Genomic DNA, 24256 nt, shown 5'->3' on the forward strand with positions numbered 1-24256 from the left:
TATAAAGCTGGGAAATTTACATCACTTGCCATTTCCTAACAATGATAGTGAACAAGCCATAAACCTAACAGGCTAATTAAGGTCTGAAACATTGGTCAAAGTTATCTGAGCACACAAATCTACCCGTGTGCCCAAACTTTAGCAAAATTTCATTTTCCTTCTTGTAGATTTTTAAAATGTAAAATTGTTGGCTGTATATGACGTTTTGATCTGTTTTTATTGCTTTCTTTTCAAAGACGTTGTAGTTACTCCCAAAAAATTATGGCAGACGGTTTGATTTTTTCTCTTGTTACAGCGTTTACAGAACAGATTAATTAACCCCTTAATGACCAGAGATATTTTTTGTTTTGCATTTTCATTTTTTGCTCCCCTTCTTCCCAGAGCCACAACTTTTTTATTTTTTGGTCATGTGAGGGCTTGTGTTTTTTGTGTTGTACTTTTGAACAACACAATTGGTTTTAACATATTGTGTACTGGAAAACAGGAAAAAAAATTCCAAGTGCAGTAAAATTGCAAAAAGGTGCAATCCCACAGTTGTTTTTACCATGCTCCCTAAATGCTAAAACTGACCTGCCATTATGATTTCCAGGTCATTAAGAGTTCACAGACACCAAACATGTCTAGATTCTTTTTTATGTAAGTGGTGAAAAAAAAAATTAAAAGTATGCTACAAAAAATAAATAAATTGCACCATTTTTTGATACCCGTAGCGTCTCCATTTTTCGTGATCTCGGGTTGGGTGAGGGCTTATTTTTTGTGTGTCGAGCTGATGTTTTTAATTATATTATTTTGGTGCAGATACGATTTTTTGATCACCCGTCATTATTATTATTTATTACATGTGAGGAGGGGTATACATAATAAAAACAAGTACAGTACAACACAAGTCAGGAGGAGAGAGGATCCTGCCCGCGAGGGCTCACAATCTACAAGGGTTAAGTGAGGGTACAATAGGAGAGGGTAGAGCTGGTCGTGCAGTGGTTTGGTCGAGCGGTGGTTACTGCAGGTTGTAGGCTTGTTGGAAGAGGTAGGTCTTCAGGTTCTTTTCGAAGTTTTCGATGGTAGGCGATCTAATATGTTGTGGTAGAGAGTTGCAGAGTTGTGGGGATGCAATGTTGCGGCGACCAAAAAACGTAATTCTGGCATTTTGACTTTTTTTCTCGTTACGCCGTTTAGCAATCGGGTTAATTCCTTTTTTATATTGATAGATCGGACGATTCTGAACGTGGTGATACCAAATATGCGTAAGTTTGATTTTTGTTTTATTTTGAAAGGGGGGTGATTTGAACTTTTATATATATATACATATATATATATATATATATATATATATATATATATATATATATATATATATATATATATGGGCAAGATTTCCGACGCACTTGCTGGAAGCGCGCGTTAAATGCCGCTGTCAGAGATTAACAGCAGCATTTAACTAGTTAACAGCCGTGGGTTGATCACGATTCCACCCGTGGCTGTTAGAGGCACATGTCAGCTGTTCAAAACAGCGGACATGTCCCGGGAAAGATGTGGGCTCAGCGGCGGAGCCCACATAAAGGGAGTCTGACATCGGCGTACTATTACGCCTGATGTCGAAAAAGGGCTTCATTTTATATTTTGATAGATAAGACTTTTAGGAATGTGGCGATACCAAATATCTGTATTTTTTTCAATTCTTTATTGGCAATGGGGAAAAGGTTGGTCACAACCAAAACGTTGCCACACCATAAGAGCTAATAAAGTCCACAAGGGAATTTTTCTGAAGTTCTGCCTGCTTTTTATTTCTAGATAGCTAGCTAGATGATAGATAAAATAGATTTTATACCCCATGTTCGTTTTAGGTGGAGCTAAGCCTAGAAATCCCTAATTACATGTTCCATATGGCCTCTGTTTGCATTTTTCTTCTCATTTTATGAAATGCGTCTGATTTTCCAGAAAACTACACAACTTTCATCTGATATTACCCTCATATTGCTGCTGCGTTTCATTACAGAATGAATTGTTCTTTGAAGCTCCACCATCAGATATGAGCGTTCACTGTTGTTATGTAGAACGCTGCCACTAATTGCCAAACTCCAGTCTGGGCTGTGGAAAAACTAATTTTAACTTAATTTCTGACTGTTTTATCTCATGTCTTATCTGAATATTTATGCAGCAGAGCAGAGTTTGAGATTTGACTCATCTCGCTGTGATACGGTCTTATCTGTGGTTTTCTATAGAAGAGCAGATAATCATCCAATCTAATGAGCTATCTTCACATGAAAAAAAATAGTTACATGGGTTTATGCCTCTGCACCATTAAAGTATGCGGCCATGCTTTATCTCTGCTGCATTTCTTCTGTGGGTGTCGACAACAAAATACACATTAACAATAATAACAATATCTGCTCTGATTATTGTATGCATTTTATGCATTTTCCTCCTTTTTGGTGGATTTTTAGTGCAGATTTGAAGAAGCATTTTTTACTCATTTTTTTAATGCAGAAAAATGGGATTCTGCACTTACGTGCGACTCTCCATAGAAGCCAATAAGGAAAAAACAAACCAAATAACACAATCCAACAGCTTTTTTAAACACCCAGTGGGCAGATGTTTTTCATGAATTCACATCCACTTTACTGCTAAATTCAGCAGATGTTCTACAAAAAAAATGCAGGGCAACAAAAAATAAAGCATTTACGATATGTGGGAATAGGGCTTAAAACCAATAAAACAATGTTAAAAAATGAGTCTAGTAAAGGTTGTACTTTTAATTTGTGAACAACACCCCTCTTATTCCTAGGCTATGCCTGTATTGAAGCTCAATTTTATTTACTTAAAAAGATGATGTTGGGGAGAAAAGGATAAAAGGATCTGGCTTGTTGGATTTTCAACAACCAATCATTTTGTTCTCTTGTAGATAAGCTCCCAAATAATTCTGGTAATGACTTTCTCATAGAGTACACAGCAGCGCTCAGCAGAGCCGTAAAATCAGGAGAAATAGCTGTCGGCCGAGCCGATCATTCCTGTGTATGGAGGATTGGAAGAGAAAACTGACAGCTGAACCGATTGTTCCTGTGCGCGTGGGGAAATAGCTGTCAGCCGAGCGTTCATGTGTATGGGGAAATCTGGAGAAATAGTTGTCAGCTGAGCTAAGCTGGGGGCTGGAATAGGCATAGCTAGATGGAAGCACCCCATGACTGCAGTTGGCTAGGAGGGGTTTCCAGAAGGGGTCATAGGAAGGACAGGGATTGGTTGAGGTTAAGAAAGTGGGGGGTTATAGGGGGCAGGCCTATGGAGTAGTTTGGATGGGAAAAAAGGGCGGAAATATCGCCATTTTAAAAAAGAAACTGGAGAGTGAAGACCTGTGAAGTTACCTCATGGAGTCCGTTGATGACCTGATGGACCGGCTGAGGAACGTCGCTCGCTCCAGGTGGGGAGGATGGCTGGAGGAACAATTGTTTTCCCTCTTGGGTGCCACTAGGTCGTGTGACTTGAGCAGGTGGGGCAGGAGGACTAGACCCCGGAGAGACTTTCACTGGACATGGTGGCGCATAGCAGGTGCAGGCTTCGGCGGGCACGGTCATGTGGCTTCACCCCGCTGTGCCCGCCCCGGCAGGAACCCACGCAGCCAGTCTGCTGGCGCAGGGCAGCGGAGTCTGAGAGGAGCGCAGGCCGGATCGGAAAAGCAGGCCGCGTCGGGGACACAGGCTGCAGCAGAAGCGTGGCCGGGACAGGAAGGGCAGGCTGGATTATCATGGCGGCCTACACGTATTGCGTCAAGGGCCTGAGGCGGGTACAGCAGAAGCACTGAACTGCGGCGGGGTCCTGGCAGCTCGGCGGTGGAGGAGGAAGTGCCAACAGGCAGTGCGGGGCACACTTCCACAAGGCAGGACAATGCGGCAGGTACCCGGTGTGGTGCGGGGTCCAGGACGCCTGGCGGATGCAGCAACAGGAGGAGGTCTTCGGCAGGCAGGCAGCAGCAGGAGTCCATGTTGCCAGGCCCAGTGCGACTTGGACAGGCAGGAAGAGCGGCGGGCAGTGACCAAGGACTGCCTGACAGATCGTGTGGCCGCTATCTGTTGGGCACGGTTTGGGCACCCCAGTACGGTAACGCTCGAGGAGACAGTCAGCGGAGCAAGGCTCTTTAAGGCCACCAGTCCCCCATGATGAGGAGGTCAGGGGTGTGGGCCTGGGGCCACAGAGATGAGAAGAGGAATCTGAGTCGGGCAGCGATCATCAGGAAGATACAAGGCGGCAGGACTCCAGATTTACGGCTGGCGGAGAAACAGCACCTGCGCAGCTTGGTGAGCATGATTCTATGTGCCGTTTGTCGCCCACAGGGGCTATGTTACAGGAGGGTGTGGGGAGTCAATAGCTAGGGTCAGAGGGAGGGCAGTTGGGAGGCCCTAGCGGGGAGGGGGATCGGGGCCATCGCGACATCTTGCTTAGTATGGCGCAGGTTTTGCAGAGATTAGAGAGTGGGGCAATGGGTGCTGTGGGGCCTGTTGGGGCATGGTTGCCGGGGATAGCTTTTGGGTCGCAGGTTGCAAGTGAGCATCTGGTATCGGTTGAAGGGGAATGTGCCATGGGTTCCGGTGTATCTGTGCCGGTACAAACGGAAAAAGAGGATGCGATTAAGTTGGATGATCGAGCAAAGGGTGAGGTCTATGTGTGTTTTGAGGGCCCCCTGGGAGCCCATTTGAAGAAAGAGGTAAAGGAGAAGATTTGGCAGGATGAATATGTGAAAATATTTTCCCTTCTTCCATTGGAAAAGTTTAATTTAGACAAAGGAAACAATGATAATAAAAAAGAGGAAGAAGAAAAGCGGCGGTGGCAGCTGATTCCGCAGACATTAGTTAATTGGCAGCAGGCGTTTGCGATTTTGGCTACCGTTATTGGAGAAAAATTTCCTGAAAATTGTTCTGGTTTATTCTGCTATTTGGATGCGATTGGAGAGGCGCACCGTACATACGGAGGTATGGCATGGCTGCACTACGACGAGCAATTTAGGCAAAGGAAGGCAGTAAGACCCGAGATTAAGTGGGATCAGAAGGATATTGGGCTTTGGCTGAAGGTTATGGCTCCAGTCCAGTATGGGCAGTCCTTTCACGTGAGCGGAGCTAGCAGCAGTCAGCAAGCAGGACACCGAAGCGGTGGTCAGGGGACGCAAGGATCAAAAGAAAAAAAAAACAGAACGTGCTGGCAATTCAACGATGGCCAATGCAAGTACGGCAGTACCTCTAAGTTCAGGCACGTATGCTCCTTTTGCAATGGGAGTTCCCATGGAGCATCAAAATGTTTTAAAAAATTAAGGGGGAAGCCCGCAGTGGGTGCCGGTCATGACACCAGTGAAGCTTCAAAAGATGGCCCCCTTTCTAAATAGGTGTCCGGACAGAGAGAAGGCAAAGGTTATTTGGAGTGGTTTTGCGGAAGGTTTTAAAATCCTAGCAGGTTTTCTTACATCTGCCGTGGACAAATAGCTTGTCCAAGACATATACTCACTTTTATTCTGCATTGTAATTACAGCTATGCCTGTGACTGCAATACACTTCTCCCATGGTCTCCATACGCTTCCGTGCGCAGCCAGGGGGGAACACAGCGACCCTCACATGTGACACCGGACACTGCCCCACAGTGGGCAGTATGTCTATCTCCTTACATATCTATAGTATGGCACCAATAAATGTCTGTGGGGCTCTACTATTCTTCCATTTGTCTGAAATTGCGATTTCATACAAAATTCAACAGAAAAAAAATTATTGCCATGTATGCTCCATAGGCTGCCAAATTCCGAAAATCTCAGCCCCCATACTATCATTGCTTCTAAGGGACAACTTGACCATAACTTTGTGGCATATGTAGTACCTACAGAGATGTAGAACAAAAGGGACTCTGAGTGCCACCCTACAGGCTACATTCATTCGCCTCTTTTATGTACATGAGGTGTAAAAGTAGGAAAAAAGGTGGAAAAAGCCAACCATCCAAAAGTGACATTGTTTTACTAAGAACAGAAACGGAGAACTTACCAGAATATATGTTCTTTGGTGACTTGTTCTCGAAAAAGATCCCATTGTTTTCCAAGATTTACAGAGACATAAAGCTGCAGAAGGAAAATATAAACAGGATTATGCTGATATAATGGGGTGGTGACAGATTAGTGAATCAGACTGTCACAGCGTTGGGTGGGCAGCAGGTACACGGGGGATGAGATTGACTTTAAATCAATTTGATGTTCCTTAAGATTTGTGGATTTTGTCAAGAAGATGGGATATTATTTGTGTTATGTCTTGAACAGCTCTCCATTACTATTGTTGAGAGGGTAATACCGTACAATTTTCAAGACAAGTTATACTGTGTACTCGATAGGGAAGATGCAATCTATCTGTAGAAATATTACGCCTGTGTTATTGTGCTGTAGAACATTCATAAAATGCTCAACCTCCTTCATCGAGGTTTCTGAATAAGATGTATCGTTCATAGATTGTAAATGTTATATTCATAGTGTTGGAAATAAATATGTGGTATTAGCCAAGCCCTAGATCATGAGGAGCATACATAACACAAATTGCATTCAATGTCATAGAAATCTCTTAGACCTCATGAGGCCAGTGTACTTACTTTGAAAACTTTGTCAGAATGCCTGTAGAATTCTTAAGTTCGATCTCTCCTCACTTAGTCTGAATGACATCTCCTCAGTGCCCCTCCTCCCTGCTGCTGAATCTCCACACACCTTGTCTGAATGACATCTCCTCAGTGCCCCTCCTCCCTGCTGCTGAATATCCATACACCTTGTCTGATTGACATCTCCTCAGTGCCCCTCATCCCTGCTGCTGAATCTCCACACACCTTGTCTGAATGACATCTCCTCAGTGCCCCTCCTCCCTGCTGCTGAATCTCCACACACCTTGTCTGAATGACATCTCCTCAGTGCCCCCTTCTCCCTGCTGCTGAATCTCCACACACCTTGTCTGAATGACATCTCCTCAGTGCCCCTCCTCCCTGCTGCTGAATCTCCACACACCTTGTCTGATTGACATCTCCTCAGTGCCCCTCCTCCCTGCTGCTGAATCTCCACACACCTTGTCTGAATGACATCTCCTCAGTGCCCCTCCTCCCTGCTGCTGGATCTCCACACAGCTTGTCTGATTGACATCGCCTCAGTGCCCCTCCTCCCTGCTGCTGAATCTCCACACACCTAGTCTGATTGACATCTCCTCGGTGTCCCTCCTCCCTGCTGCTGAATCTCCACACACCTTGTCTGATTGACATCTCCTCAGTGCCCCTCCTCCCTGCTGCTGAATCTCCACACACCTTGTCTGATTGACATCTCCTCAGTGCCCCTCCTCCCTGCTGCTGAATCTCCACACACCTAGTTTGATTGACATCTCCTCAGTGCCCCTCATCCCTGCTGCTGAATCTCCTCTCACTTAGCCCGATTGACAGCCCCTCAATGTCCACCCTCCCTGCTGCTGAATTTCTAGGCATCTAGTCTGTTACAGTGTCTCTCCTCCATGTTGCAGCTGAATCTCCTCCCACTTAGCCTGATTGACAGCTCCTCAGTGCCCCAGCTCCTCAGTGCCCCTCCTCCTTACTGAGATCTCACACTGCTCAGCACAAGCTGCAGCTGTCAATCTGGCAGGTGGACAGAGACTGAGTACACTTAATCTTTACCTAATGTTTATTGTAATATCAGTATGACTGAGCGATTACAACATGGATTTACAAACTAAGTACACCAGGCTAATCTGATCTAAGAGATTTATTTAATAATGAATGCATTTTATGTTGTGAAATCTGATGACAGAGCAGTTTTGAAGTGAGTGATTATTATGCATGCACACTACTAATCTATTCAATGTTTATGGCACTGATGAAGATACCTAAGGGTACCGTCTCAGAGTGGCACTTTGGTCGCTACGACGGCACGATCCGTGACGCTCCAGCGTCGCTCCATTATCGCTCCAGCGTCGTAGACTGCGGTCACACTTCGCAATGCACGGCGCTGGAGCGATAATTTCTTGACGTATTTGCGAAGTAGAAGTCGTACGGGACAGTCGTACGGGCATGTCACACAGGAGATGCTCTCACAATTCAGAGCACATTTTGCATAATCTATGCATGACGTTGTTCACGAGGGGCGTGTTGTGCTGCTAGCTATCTACACCTGTAATGTGCTGATTGGCCGTTGGTTACTGTGCGCGCATTGGTTGGAAAAATTGTCACCTGAGCGCTATTGTTCCCGACGCGACCTCAGCTTTCAAAAGTACCTTCTTCATTTTGTTCTTGAACACTTGGTGGAACTGAACGTCTGCTATACAATAGTACCACGTCTGTCGAATGAGCGCACAGTATTGTACCGCCCAATCAGCACACAGGAGGTGGAGAATTTGGCGCTCCTACGTATCAAGCTCCTCCAAGCATTACATCGTATACAATATCGTGCACACCTTTGTTACACGATGCGATCATGCCGCCACGGCGGGACACTTGACGACGAAACAAAGTTTCAAACGATCTGCTACGACGTACGATTCTCAGCGGGGTCCCTGATCGCAGTAGCGTGTCAGACACAGCGAGATCGTATGTATATCGCTGGAACGTCCTGGATCGTGCCGTCGTAGCGACCAAAGTACCACTGTGAGACGGTACCCTAAGTACAGTTCTTGGCTATTTCTGCCGGTTCCATAGACATTGAATGGGGCAGTCGTATGCATGTCTGACTACTGGTCTATTTCACCTCTTTAAAACAGAAACTTGAAACCCCAGTTCTAGTGAGCAATGGGACTCCGGCGACCATATTATCTATCACCTATCCTGATGTGGAGTTTGTGTAGATGGAGAATAGGTGGAGATGATACTGAAAAAATGAGAAGTGAAATGTGTCTCTGTTGCAAATTTTGCAGACAAGTTGTGTCTGGAAGAAGTTGTCATAATGGTCTGGGTCGGGAAGAAAAGAAGGTAAAATTGAAAGAACGTCACTATTTTTCCCAGGAAACTAATATGGTCAGCAGAACTGGCATCTACCACTACATGGTCACTGCTCAGATGTGTTTGATACCCCACTTCCCATGCTGAACCCCTAGTTACACCTCTAGTATGTGTATAACAATTCATAAAATGTATAAGATTGTGTACATGGTCAGCACACTCTATAAAAGTGAATCTGTCACCAAGTTTTCTCTACCCTACCTGAGAGCAGAATAACATAGGGGCAGATATTCTGATTTCAGTGATGTATCCCTTACTGGGCTGCTTGCTGTCATTTTGATAAAATCAGTGTTTCATCTGCTGCAGATCAAGTAGTGCTCTGGATGCTGAGCTCTGTATAACCCCGCCCACACCACTGATTGGCTGCTTTCTGTGTATACTGTGTATAGGCAGAAAGCTGCCAATCAGTGGTGTGGGCGGGGTAATACAGAGCTCAGCATTATGGAGGACTACACTGCAGCAGGTTTACCAGACCTAAAATACCACCCAATCTGGAATTCAGATATTGGGCTAATGTGTCTGCTTTCTATAAGGGAAGTGTTCACTTATTTGTGTATCGTGCTATGTGTTGGTCTGTGAATACTTCACAAATCTAAAATAAATAAAATTGCAGAAAGATCAATTTGACCAGAAAGCTGAAGATACGATCGATACCTTGGCATCCTTGCTGTAAGCAAGTAACTTGTCCTCCTCTTTTGGATGAAAAACGAGGGTCTCCACAGAGAAGGAAATCACTTGTTTTTGAAAGGTCGCCCCTTCGTCGCAGGTCATGAAAAGGCATTGCTCAGAGACGGAAGAGCTGACGAGAATAATCTGCAAAGAGGAACAAGAGCAGAACAAAGGGAAATCATTAATGACAATGTAGAAAAAATAATAATCTCAAGTTCTGATTGTTTTATAATGAATTTATGCGATTGTAACAGTCGGAATCTTCAGCGGGAAAACAAACGTGGCTGAAAGCAAGAAGATGCAAAAAGCAGCGATAAAGGAATGTCAGGAATATGTAAAATCACTTATTGATGTCAGTAATATGTAAAATCGCTTATTGATGTCAGCAATATGTAAAATCGCTTATTTACCCTACAATCCTGGCAGAGTAAATCACTGTGCTGATTTCTAAAGTTTAGGCAATGATGACACAGGTTTCTTTATAATAAAATGATGTACAATAACAAATTGTATTGTGGTACCGTGTTAGCCAGAAAAATCGATGAGAATACAATATATTTATAATAAAATAAAACCCCAGACCCTCTTTGGTCCAACTTTGGAAAAACAACCCAAAAGTTGTAGAGCTAAACTCTAAAGTTCTCACTGCTTGTATCTGCCACTAGAGGGAGCTCCTTATATAAAGATTTGTATAGCGGGTATTAAAGGCGTTCTCCAGTGAAAACCAGTTACCCCCCTTCTGCAGGATATGGGTCTGACCACTGAGACCTTCACAAATAGGAAGATCGGGCACTTTTATTCCCATCGGAACGGAAAGGCGGAAATGCTCGACTGCGGCTCCCAAGGGTGTAATGATTGGGGTCACACCTTCTGCAACCAAGAGCAGATCCATGCAGGAGGGGGACCTGCCATTCCTAGCCCCAATTCATCTGCATGCGCGTCCTCGGATGTATTGCAGTGCAGAGACCCGCCAGCTCCCCGCACTGCAATAAATGCTGCCAGCCAAGCAGAGGCAGACAGCAGATGTCAGCTTGCTCGTGATGGATGGCGCATGGCAGTGACATCATGCGCTGCCCCTGCCGGCACACTGAAGTCAGCTGCTGAATATAGAGGAGGACCCGCACGTCATGGGAATAGAGGTAAGAATATTTGTTTTTTTCTTTTTAAAATGTTCTGGATAAGAACAGAAGGGGCTCGGGATGGGGGGCATTACACCAGGATGGGGGACTATGTTAAAGGATACTGGGAGAGGTCCAGGATGATATCCGCCTATTAAATAAAGGGCCCAGGACAGGGGACATTATTACATGAAGGAGAACATTATACCAAGAAGAAGCCCAGGATATGGGGCATTATACCAGCAAGGAGCCCAGTATAGGGGAAACTCTTATAGCATGGGGTCCAGGATGGAGGGCATAATTAGCGTAAGGAGCCAGGATGGGAATATTATTAATAGAAAAGTACTATTATGGGGCATATTATTACAGGAAGGGGCCCAAGATGGAGGAGATTATTAAAGGAAGGAGCCAGAAAGGGAGACATTATCACGTGGGGGCGAACACGCATGTCTTTATACGATCAAGAATGATGCAAGAGCCCATACATCTGACCAACATGCAAGTTGAGGGCCCAGGTCCAAGTTTTGCTCTGGGGGTTTATTGGACTTTATCTAAGCCACTGGCTGCTCCATTCATACCCCATGTGGTTTGAGAGCACTGCACTAAGGATTTTGTAGTTGTCCCACAGCGAAAAAGTTGCTGTTGGGTGTCTGATCTACCACTCCAATTTGTAACGATAAAAGTGGCCTGTCGGTGATAAAAAATTCCCTATCTACCCACCAGTGTGGGTTCCAGAGGTCGGACTCCCACAGATCAGCAGGACATCAGCTACCCTACGGATAAGTGATCATTTGTTTTCACTAGACAACCCCTTTTAAAAGAAAACTGTCATCAGGATATTACACCTCTAACCAAAGGCTTTTCTGCAAAGGCTCGTTAATGCTTATTAAATCCATATATTGTTTGTAGTATTTCATATGGACATTGGAGAGGAATCCAGCCTTGAAGTGTTAATCGCAATCTCAGAAGGTGGACCCGGCACTTCCAGCTCTCCTGCCTTTCTCCATATTTCCAAGCCCGCCACCGGCATCTGGTCTTTGACTCTCAGTGACCTGTCATCGCTGCCCGAGTTTCAGATAAGGGCCTTGGTTGAGATGATCGAGTTAATTCACCAAGTGTCAAACAATCACAGCCAAGCTTTCATTTTTCCAGAGCAGTTTAAGAAATAAAAGCTGAGCTCTGATTTGCTGCTTTGAGAAAATAAGAGTTTTGTTTCTAGACAGTTTTGATATCTCCGTTCGTCAGTCAACACAAAGAGAGTAGAACTTCTAATAAAACTTTGCATATAAACCCGCCATTTTCATGTCATATGACATATGGTCATTCAGATTAGCCACAAGGTGTAAATTATTGAACATTCAGTCACTTAGCGATAATTATAAAAACTGCAAATTTGCCTTCAAGGCTCCGTCTAAAGTGAGATTTATCCTGTAATGTCCAGATCTCCTTCAATGGGTCACTGGACGTAATTCTTCTAATGCTTTACATCCCTGGAAGCTTTCTCATGGTCTACACACCATGACTTCAGAGAACTGACTCAGGAGGTAGGAGTGATACGATGGCTTCTCCATTAGGTGAACAGGTGTTGATATTGCTCAGTATTACTGTACAGTGGGGCTTCAGTGATTGTAGGCTAGTAGCCAGTTGAAGTTATATAATTATCCCCAAGAATACTGGATCAGCACCGGGCAAACTTCTCATGTGCCTAAAATGTCAGTGGAGAGTGAAAAACTAGCCTGTGATGGTCACCGAAGCAAAATCAAATGGGACCCAATGAGTATTATTTTGGGGACTCATCCACTTGGACATAATAATAATTTCTATGGTGCCAACAATGCACTTTATATATGTTTTTTAAAGCATGATCACAACAGTGGATACTGGGAATAAACTAGATTGTCTGAAGTGGTGCATTCCAGAGAACTGGAGAAGCACAAGATAAGTCTTGCAAATGGAAGTAGGCATTTCATATAATAGACGATGTTAGTCTTTGATCAGTTGCAGAGCAGAGAATAGAAGGTGGTGCAGAACTGTAGAGAGCTTTATGGGTGAGAGAGATAAGTCTATATTGAACTCTATAGTGGATGGGCAACCAGTGCAATGACTGGAACAGAGTGGAGGCATCAGGGCAGAAGCTGGCCGAAAATATAATCCTGGCTGTTGCATTCAGGACGGATTGGAGAGGGGAGTCTTTAGTCAGAGAGAGACAAATTAGTAGAGAGTTCCAGCAGTCCAGGTTAGAATGTATAAGAGCAACACAGAGTTTTTGCAGTTTCAAAGGTAAGAAAAGGTTGGGTTCTTGAGATGTTTTTGAGATGCAGATGACATGAGTGATTGAGTATAGGGAGTGAAGAGAAAAATCGAAGTCAAATATAACCACAAGACAGTGGAGGTGGTAGAACCAACTATGGAGATGGAAATATCAGGTTTAGGCCGGAGTCACACTAGCATATAATACGGACGAGTGCTGTGCGAGAAAACATCGCATAGCACTCAGACCAATGTTAATCTATGGGGAAACTCATATCTCCATTTTTTTTCTTGGGCGTATTCTACATGTGAGTGATTTTAAGCGTATATCGGCCGAGTCTCGCCAATGCAAGTCTGTGGGTGCGAGAAAAAAACGCACAGCAATCGCAGCATGCGAGTGCTGTCTGTATTTTATGCACCGCTGTCCTTTGAAAAGCCGGTAATTCGTGTGCAGTGTACTGTAAAATCACACTGACAGGTTAGACTAGAATAGATAGAATAGAAATATACACATAGAATAGGTGTATATACAGTATATATATATATATATATATATATATATATATATATATATATGTATGTATGTATATGTGTGTGTGTTTTGAAGACTATTTAGTTTTAAAACGATGTGTAAATGACAGAGAACTGCTGTATGTAAAAGCTCATGTTAAAATCGCATTGCATACGGATGTCATACGGATAACTAGATGTGAGGAAATCACATCATTGCACTGCAAACGGATTACACATGGATCACCATACAGTGAACACTCGTAATAACATCCTTTGTTATCATCTGTATATAGAGGTTTTATCAGTCATTGTAATCCTGCCTCTGATGATACGGTGCCTGCTGTAAACTCTTCCTGAAAAGACAGGAAGTAAGAATTTAAAATAATCAGTATGAAAATGGCCAAATTACTAGTTATATTTTAGATACTTTTTATAAATAAAATTGTAATATGAATAATAAAATTCCCATTTTTTTTTACAAATGCATTTACCATAAGAACTGATTGAACCAATATTATTTATTGATCACACATTCCCTTTAAAATAATTTTTTGTATCTTAAACCTATCATTGGCTTACTATATGAGATAATTAAATAAGCCTGAGGATGACCATAGTTTTACTGATAATTGTTCTTTCAAAGGAAATATAGCTGTAAGACACAATCCATTTTATCTTTTAAAACGTTTATTAGACACGCTTCAATTATATTCTTGGTCCTTGGAGGAGGAAGGAGCTTAAGGCCAACACGGACATTCTGCTGGAACTACAGTTACAGTTCTCCATAGAACATGAGCACCAACTGTCATCTCCTATCTCAGTAATTAGATAATTTGTACTCACTGAAGACACATTTTACCCATGAATTAAGAATTTTAAGAATGAAAGATCAGTCCTGGAGGAGAAAGAAGCAGATTTTTCTGATAAGATATTTGACAAAGTTTCTTATTTTCACGCTTACTAGTGATTTAGGAAATAAAAGTAAAACAATGGTCACCAGGGGCGGAACTACCGCGGTCGCAGGCGTCGCAGCTGCGACTGGGCCTGGAATGCTTAGGGCCCGCCCAGTCCAGCAAAGACTGGGCGGGCCCCTAAGCACTGAGCTACAAAATTGTCCGCCGGCCCTTTAAATCAGTGGGTGGCTTTAAATGCGGCCAGCCGGCAGGTCCGCAATTCTGCCGCATCATGCCGGCTGCTGACCCTTTAACCCCCGAGTGCAGGGTAAGCAGCGTTCATTACAGAACGCTGCCTCTCCTGCACAGCAGCACAGGAATGATGTCATCGGGGTGGGCGGAGTTACTGGGTGGGCGGAGTTACCGCCCAATGCTCTCCTGTCCTGTCCCGACTCCGGAAATAGGAGCTGCTGCCCAACAGAGTCGACTCCACAGCGATCTCTGTGCTGCCAGCTCTGTGCCTCTCTGCAGGTGATCTGTGCCCCTCAGCTCTGTGCCACCGCCCACTGTTTTCCCCAATATGATGTGTGCCCCAATATGATCTGTGTGCCCCAATATAATCTCTGTGCCCCCTGCTGTGTGCCCCAATATGATCTCTGTGCCCCAATATGATCTGTGCCCCCCGCTGTGTGCCCCTATATGATCTGTGCCCCCCGCTGTGTGCCCCAATATGATCTCTGTGCCCCCAGCTGTGTGCCCCAATATGATCTGTGCCCCCCGCTGTGTGCACCAATATGACCTCTGTGCCCCCTGCTGTATGCTCCAATATGATCTCTGTGCCCCCCGCTGTGTGCCCCAATATGATCTCTGTGCCCCCTGCTGTGTGCCCCTATATGATCTCTGTGCCCCCCGCTGTATGCACCAATATGATCTGTGCCCCCCGCTGTGTGCACCAATATGATCTCTGTGCCCGCTGTGTGCCCCAATATGATCTCTGTGCCCCACTGTTTGCCCCAATATGATGTGTGCCCCGCTGTATGCACCAATATGATCTCTGTGCCCCCCGCTGTATGCACCAGTATGATCTCTGTGCCCCACACTGTATGCACCAATATGATCTGTGCCCCCCGCTGTGTGCACCAATATGATCTCTGTGCCCGCTGTGTGCCCCAATATGATCTCTGTGCCCCACTGTTTGCCCCAATATGATCTGTGTGCCCCCCGATGTGTGCACCAATATGATCTGTGCCCCCTGCTGTGTGCACCAATATGATCTCTGTGCCCCCGCTGTATGCACCAATATGATCTGTGCCCCCCGCTGTGTGCACCAATATGATCTCTGTGCCCCCCGCTGTGTGCACCAATATGATCTCTGTGCCCCCCGCTGTGTGCACCAATATGATCTCTGTGCCCCGCTGTATGCACCAATATGATCTCTGTGCCCCCCGCTGTATGCACCAATATGATCTGTGCCCCCCGCTGTGTGCACCAATATGATCTCTGTGCCCGCTGTGTACCCCAATATGATCTGTGCCCCCCCTGCTGTATGCACCAATATGATCTGTGCCCCCCAGCTATATGCCCCCTGTGATTTCTGTGCCCTTTGTGAGTGCGGCCCTCGTTCGTGCTTGGGTGTGCGTCTGCAGCCCTGGTCAGTGCGGCCAAACAGGAGAGCGTGTGCACACCAGGGCCTGTGCAGAAGTGTGAAAAGGCCACACAGACGCCTGAGCCTCCCTCTGAACAATGCTCTCCTCACCAATCCCCGGCCGGCATCCGCTCCAAGTCTTCAGCACCTCAGACACTGGCTGGACAGTGGACCCTCCTCATCCTCCCCCATCTCAGGTGAGTACCAGGATGAAAGCTGTTCATGTATATGCAGCATTTGCAGTTTGACCTGTATAATGTGTATAGACTGCTGCATGTACAATATATAGGTGACACTGCTGTACATAATCACCGTGTCACCTATATAATGTATATACAGAAGACTATATTCATTATATAGGTGACACTGTGACTAATGTGTATATACGTGATATAGGTGATACTGCTGTGTATATATAGTGCGACTATACACTGCAATCACAGTATCACCTATATAATGCATTACAGCAGTCTATATACATTGTATAGTTGAAACTGCAACTGCGGTATGTACATTATATAGGTTATACCACTGTGTGTAATATACTGCGACCGCTGTGTATAGCCCATATAGGCCAGCCGCAGTGTGTGTGTTATATATACACACACACACACACATACACACACTGCAGCTATATATGGGCTATACACAGCGGTCGCAGTATATTACACACAGTGGTATAACCTATATAATGTACATACCGCAGTCACAGTTTCACTTATATAATGTGTGTGTGGGTCTGTATATATATATATATATATATATATATATATATATATATAATATATATACATACACACACACACACACACACAGAGCACTCTGATTGATTGTGATAAAAGTGTCGGACTCTTTATTGGCCCAACGTGGCAACGTTTCTGATCAATAACAGAACATTTCTCTGATATGAAACTGAAATGTTGCCACATGGGCTAATAAAGAGTCCACTGTTTAAAGGGATTGTAGAAATATAGAAGAAATACACAGCACCGATGTGCCTACGTGTCACCGCCTCCACAAATAAATAGTACAACTGATTGCTGCAGCTATGCCATGTATGCCTAACCTTAGACACTGGGTGCACATAAAAAGTGGAATGTAAAAATCCAGGCAAAGAAAAAACAGAAGTGCACTCACCGGTCTCTTGTGTGAAAGTCCTTTATTTAGAACATATGCGGGCACACTTGGGGAGAACGTGGACAAAAGACTTTTGTCCATGTTCTCCCCAAGTGTGCCCACATATGTTCTAAATAAAGGACTTTCGCACAAGAGACCGGTGAGTGCACTTCTGTTTTTTCTTTGCCTGGATGTTTAAAGGGATTGTCTCCCACTAGGACAACCTCGTGTTAAACTAAATGTTCACCCCCATAAAATAATAAAGCCTATACTCACCTCCTGTGCTTGTGTCGTTCCCACAATTTCTGTGATGGCCCCCTCGGGGCTGTGATGTGCTGTTGTGTTTCCCGGCACCAATCAGCGCTGTCTCCATCTTCGGACAAACTAAACGTGAAGAGGAAGTCCAGGATGAGGGTGTGAGTTTGGATCGGGATACCCTCCACGAGGCTGGAGGTTGTGGTCTGTATACAGACAGTGTACTTCAGTCTTGTGAACACAGCCTACAACTAATTCTGTAATGGTGCATGTATACTAACGCAGATCGTGTTCGTTCGTGCGTGTCGCCATTTCTAATTCACCTATATATTTTGGCATGGTGGGGGGCCCCATTTGAAAGTTCGCACCGGGGCCCATAACTTTGTAGTTACGCCACTGATGGTCACTATTTAATCTTTAGTATTTTTTTTAAATTTCTATATCAGTATCTGACACATTCTATATTCAACATCTGACGCGTGTAGTTCTATAGAGATAATTTTGTGGTAATCATTTCACTATCGTCACACCCAGGATTACAATGCCAGGTAACACTGTACATACAGATGACACAGGATCAATCATTGGTTACAGGTCACAGCTCCTCTCCTCCTCCTCCCTGCACAATGACCTCTGCACAGGCCACAGAACATGCCTAAAACACTGTTTTATAGAAATCAATAAGCATCTCCACACTACAGATTCCTATGGTTCATGTGGCTGCTGTAAGTTATATCACTAAATTATGTTAAAACACACTCAGGCAAGATGACACCTCCATAATCATGCTCAGAATGAAAAAAATAAAATAAAATAAAATAAAAAAATAATTATATGTATGAAAATACACTGCTCAAAAAAATAAAGGAAACACTAAAATCTCACATCCTAGATATCACTGAATGAAATATTCCAGTTATAAATCTTTATTCAATACATAGTGGTATGTGTTGAGAACAATAAAACCTAAAAATGATCAATGTAAATCACAACTTATATCCCACGGAGGTCTGGAGTTGGAATGATGCTCAAAATCAAAGTGGAAAATGAAGTTACAGGCTGATCCAACTTCAGTGGAAATGCCTCAAGACAAGGAAATGATGCTCAGTAGTGTGTGTGGCCTCCACGTGCCTGTATGATCTCCCTACAATGCCTGGGCATGCTCCTTATGAGGCGGTGGATGGTCTCCTGAGGGATCTCCTCCCAGACCTGGACTAAATCATCCGCCAACTCCTGGACAGTCTGTGGTGCAATGTGACGTTGGTGGATAGAGTGAGACATGATGTCCCAGATGTGTTCAATCGGGTCTGGGGAATGGGTGGGCCAGTCCATAGCTTCAATGCCTTCATCTTGCAGGAACTGCTGACACACTCCAGCCACATGAGGTCTGGCATTGTCCTGCATTAGGAGGAACCCAGGGCCAACCGCACCACATATGGTCTCACAAGGGGTCTGGAGATCTCATCTCATACCTATGGCAGTCAGGCTTCCTCTGGTGAGCACATGGAGGGCTGTGTGGCCCTCCAAAGAAATGCCACCCCACACCATTACTGACGCACTGCCAAACCGGTCATGCTGAAGGATGCTTCAGGCAGCAGATTGCTCTCCACGGCATGCTAAGTGTCCTGCATGTTGTTGGACTGTGAGCACAACCGCCATCTGTGGACGTTGGACACTCAGACCATCCTCATGGAATCAGTTTCTAACCGTTTGTGCAGACACATGCACATTTGTGGCCTGATTGAGGTCGTTTTGCAGGGCTCTGGCAGTGCTCCTCCTGTTCCTCCTTGCACAAAGGCTGAGATAGCGGTTCTGCTGCTGGGTTGTTGCCTTCCTATGGCTCCCTCCACGTCTCCAGGTGTACTGGCCTGTCTCCTGGTAGTGCCTCCAGTCTCTGGACACTACACTGACAGCAAACCTTCTTGCCACAGCTCACATTGATGTGCCATCCTGGATGATCTGCACTACCTGAGCCACTTGTGTGGGTTGTAGAGTCCGTCTCATGCTACCACGAGTGTGAAAGCACGACCAATGTTCAAAAGTGACCAAAACATCAGCCAGGAAGCATTGGTACTGAGATGTGGTTTGTGGTCCCCACCTGTAGAACCACTCCTTTATTGAGGGTGTCTTGATAATTACCAATAATTTCCACCTGTTGTCTATTCCATTTGCACAACAGCATATGAAATTGATTGTCAAACAGTGTTGCTTCCTAAGTGGACAGTTTGATTTCACAGAAGATTGATTTACTTGGAGTTATATTCTGCTGTTTAAGTGTTCCCTTCATTTTTTTGAGCAGTGTATATATATATATATATATATATATATATATATATATATATATATATATATATATATGTATATATATACAGTACAGACCAAACGTTTGGACACACCTTCTCGTTTAAAGATTTTTCTGTATTTTCATGACTATGAAAATTGTACATTGACACTGAAGGCATCAAAACTATGAATTAACACATGTGGAATTATATACTTAAAAAAAAGTGTGAAACAACTGAAATTATGTCTTATATTCTAGGTTCTTCAAAGTAGCCACCTTTTGCTTTGGTGACTGCTTTGCACACTCTTGGCATTCTCTTGACAAGCTTCAAGAGGTAGTCACCGGGAATGGTTTTCACTTCACAGGTGTGCCCTGTCAGGTTTAATAAGTGGGATTTCTTGCCTTATAAATGGGGTTGGGACCATCAGTTGTGTTGTGCAGAAGTCTGGTGGATACACAGCTGATAGTCCTACTGAATAGACTGTTAGAATTTGTATTATGGCAAGAAAAAAGCAGCTAAGTAAAGAAAAACGAGTGGCCATCATTACTTTAAGAAATGAAGGTCAGTCAGTCTGAAAAATTGGGAAAACTTTGAAAGTGTCCCCAAGTGCAGTGGCAAAAACCATCAAGCGCTACAAAGAAACTGGCTCACATGAGGACCGCCCCAGGAAAGGAAGACCAAGAGTCACCTCTGCTTCTGAGGATAAGTTTATCCGAGTCACCAGCCTCAGAAATCGCAGGTTAACAGCAGCTCAGATTAGAGACCAGGTCAATGCCACACAGAGTTCTAGCAGCAGACACATCTCTACAACAACTGTTAAGAGGAGACTTTGTGCAGCAGGCCTTCATGGTAAAATAGCTGCTAGGAAACCATTGCTAAGGACAGGCAACAAGCAGAAGAGACTTATTTGCGCTAAAGAACACAAGGAATGAACATTAGGCCAGTGGAAATCTGTGCTTTGGTCTTATGAGTCCAAATTTGAGATCTTTAGTTCCAACCACTGTGAAAAGGTAAACAGATGGACTCTACATGCCTGGTTCCCACCGTGAAGCATGGAGGAGGTGTGATGGTGTGGGGGTGCTTTTCTGGTGACAATGTTGGGGATTTATTCAAAATTGATGGCATACTGAACCAGCATGGCTACCACAGCATCTTGCAGCGGCATGCTATTCCATCCGGTTGACGTTTAGTTGGACCATCATTTATTTTTCAACAGGACAATGACCCCAAACACACCTCCAGGCTGTGTAAGGGCTATTTGACCAAGAAGGAGAGTGATGGGGTGCTACGCCAGATGACCTGGCCTCCACAGTCACCATTGCTGAACCCAATCGAGATGGTTTGGGGTGAGCTGGACCGCAGAGTGAAGGCAAAAGGGCCAACAAGTGCTAAGCATCTCTGGGAACTCCTTCAAGATTGTTGGAAGACCATTCCCGGTGACTACCTCCTGAAGCTCATCAAGAGAATGCCAAGAGTGTGCAAAGCAGTCATCAAAGCAAAAGGTGGCTACTTTGAAGAACCTAGAATATAAGACATAATTTCAGTTTTTTCACACTTTTTTGTTAAGTATATAATTCCACATGTGTTAATTCATAGTTTTGATGCCTTCAGTGTGAATGTACAATTTTCATAGTCATGAAAATACAGAAAAATCTTTAAATGAGAAGGTGTGTCCAAACTTTTGGTCTGTACTGTATATATATATATTCAGAAATAAAAACAGGTCAGAAAATAAAATACCGTATGTGGCCGTTTTCAGCTGTAATGAGTATAAAGTTAATGGCAGTACTAACTCATCGTATTACAAAATATTCATTTTCTAGATGAGATTTCACCTGAACAATATAAATCGTATATTAGCCCTTTGCTTGTGGAATAGCTCAGCATATGTAAATATCCTATCTCATCATATTTCTTTGGAATTACTTAGCTAGGTGTTACCTCTGTCAGTGAAACGTCTTTGATCACTTTGCTTCAAGCTCACGCTCCCATTAACATTTCCGCACACTTTACAGATAAATTTTAATGTATCTTTTGTAGAAGTTAACAAAACAATTATTTTCATTTCAACTTTTTCCTAGGTTCCCCTTAACTGCTATCCCTTCATATCTCTGTAGAAATAAAAACCAATTTATCCTTAAAGGTACGGCTCTTAAAATTTATGATTTCATTATTTTTCATCTAAGAAATAGAATTGGTTTTGATGTAATCACTAAAGGTACCTTCACACGAAGCGACGCTGCAGCGATAGCGACAACGATGTCGATCGCTGCAGCGTCGCTGTTTGGTCGCTGGAGAGCTGTCACACAGACCGCTCTCCAGCGATCAACTATGCCGAGGTCCCCTGGTAACCAGGGTAAACATCGGGTAACTAAGCGCAGGGCCGCGCTTAGTAACCCGATGTTTACCCTGGTTACCAGCGTAAAATCTAAAAAAAACAAACAGCACATACTTACATTCACGTCCCCCTGAGTCCACTTCCTGACTGACTGAGCGCCGTACAGTGAGAGCAGAGCGGTGACGTCACCGCTGTGCTGCTTTCACTTTCACTTTGCGGCGCTGAGTCAGAGGAGGAAGCAGACTGCAGGGGACGCAATGTGAGTATGTGCTGTTTGTTTTTTTTACATTTTACGCTAGTAACCAGGGTAAACATCGGGTAACTAAGCGCGGCCCTGCGCTTAGTAACCCGATGTTTACCCTGGTTACCAGTGTAAAATATCGCTGGTATCGTTGCTTTTGCTTTCAAACACAACGATACACAGCGATCGGACGACCAAATAAAGTTCTGGACTTTATTCAGCGACCAGCGACATCACAGCAGGATCCTGATCGCTGCTGCGTGTCAAACGAAACGATATCGCTAGCGAGGACGCTGCAACGTCACGGATTGCTAGCGATATCGTTATAATGTCGTTTCGTGTGAAGGTACCTTAAGGACAGAGGTGGCTCAGTGTAATAAGGTAGTACTATCAATACTTTTTGGTAGAAACCCCAGGGACGATTCCTTATAATGTGTTTAGTATGGAAACCAATTAAATAACTAATAAATATTCATGTAGATTTGACCCACTTTATCCTTTTTTTATCTAAACAAAGCCCAAATTCAGCCCTCTGGCCTTGTATATATGGCCCCCAGGCCAGTTATTTTTTCTGCAGTGTTCGGTGCAAAGTGTTGAATGCAACAGTAGAAGGTCTCCTATGGGATCGATTCAGTAGTTGCACTATCTTCTATAAGATGTTATGAGCAGTTGCATTGTCTCCTGTGTGATGTATACAGCAGTCTCAGTGTAACCTATGTGATGCATACAACAGTCTAAGTGTATCCTATGTGATCTATATACACCAGTCTCAGCATCTTCTATGTGATGTATATACAGCAGTCTTAGTGGCTCCTATGTATTGTATATACAGCAGCCGCAGTGTTTTCTATGTGATCTGTATACAGCAGTCTCAGTGTATCTTATATGATGTATTTACAGCAGCCTCAGTATCTCCTACGTGATGTATATACAACAGTCTCAGTATACCCAATGCTATGTGTATATATATATATATATATATATATATATATATATATATACAGTGCCTAAAAGTAGTATTCAACCCACTGCAGATTTAGCAGGTTTAATAAGATGCAAATAAGTTAGAGCCTTCAAACTTCAAACAAGAGCAGGATTTATTAACAGATGCATAAATCTTACAAACCAAAAAGTTTTGTTGCTCAGTTAAATTTTTATAAATTTTAAACATAAAAGTGTGGGTCAATTATTATTCAACCCCTAGGTTTAATACTTTGTGGAATAACCTTTGTTTGCAATTACAGCTAATAATCGTCTTTTATAAGACCTGATCAGGCCAGCACAGGTCTCTGGAGTTATCTTGGCCCACTCCTCCATGCAGATCTTCTCCAAGTTATCTAGGTTCTTTGGGTGTCTCATGTGGACTTTAATCTTGAGCTCCTTCCACAAGTTTTCAATTGTGTTAAGGTCAGGAGACTGACTAGGCCACTGCAACACCTTGATTTTTTGCCTCTTGAACCAGGCCTTGGTTTTCTTGGCTGTGTGCTTTGGGTCGTTGTCTTGTTGGAAGATGAAATGACGACCCATCTTAAGATCCTTGATGGAGGAGCGGAGGTTCTTGGCCAAAATCTCCAGGTAGGCCGTGCTATCCATCTTCCCATAGATGCGGACCAGATGGCCAGGCCCCTTGGCTGAGAAACAGCCCCACAGCATGATGCTGCCACCACCATGCTTGACTGTAGGGATGGTATTCTTGGGGTCGTATGCAGTGCCATCCAGTCTCCAAACGTCACGTGTGTGGTTGGCACCAAAGATCTCGATCTTGGTCTCATCAGACCAGAGAACCTTGAACCAGTCAGTCTCAGAGTCCTCCAAGTGATCATGAGCAAACTGTAGACGAGCCTTGACATGACGCTTTGAAAGTAAAGGTACCTTACGGGCTCGTCTGGAATGGAGACCATTGCGGTGGAGTACGTCACTTATGGTATTGACTGAAAGCAATGTCCCCACTGCCATGAGA

General features: G+C 44.1%; 1 protein-coding gene across 3 annotated transcripts in view; it reads right to left on the reverse strand.

Moving 5' to 3' along the window:
* Window positions 1-24256, reverse strand: part of SORCS2 (sortilin related VPS10 domain containing receptor 2) — a 1081958-nt gene that overhangs the window by 284016 nt on the left and 773686 nt on the right. For all 3 annotated transcript variants that reach the window (XM_077280087.1, XM_077280089.1, XM_077280090.1), the window contains exons 4-5: window positions 9628-9786; window positions 6012-6085 (exon numbers count right to left, since the gene is read on the reverse strand). In XM_077280087.1, the coding sequence (XP_077136202.1) occupies window positions 6012-6085; window positions 9628-9786 (233 nt within the window). The remainder of the gene's footprint in view (window positions 1-6011; window positions 6086-9627; window positions 9787-24256) is intronic.

Source organism: Ranitomeya variabilis, chromosome 1, assembly GCF_051348905.1.
Source record: "Ranitomeya variabilis isolate aRanVar5 chromosome 1, aRanVar5.hap1, whole genome shotgun sequence".
NCBI classification, from domain to species: Eukaryota; Metazoa; Chordata; class Amphibia; order Anura; family Dendrobatidae; genus Ranitomeya; species Ranitomeya variabilis.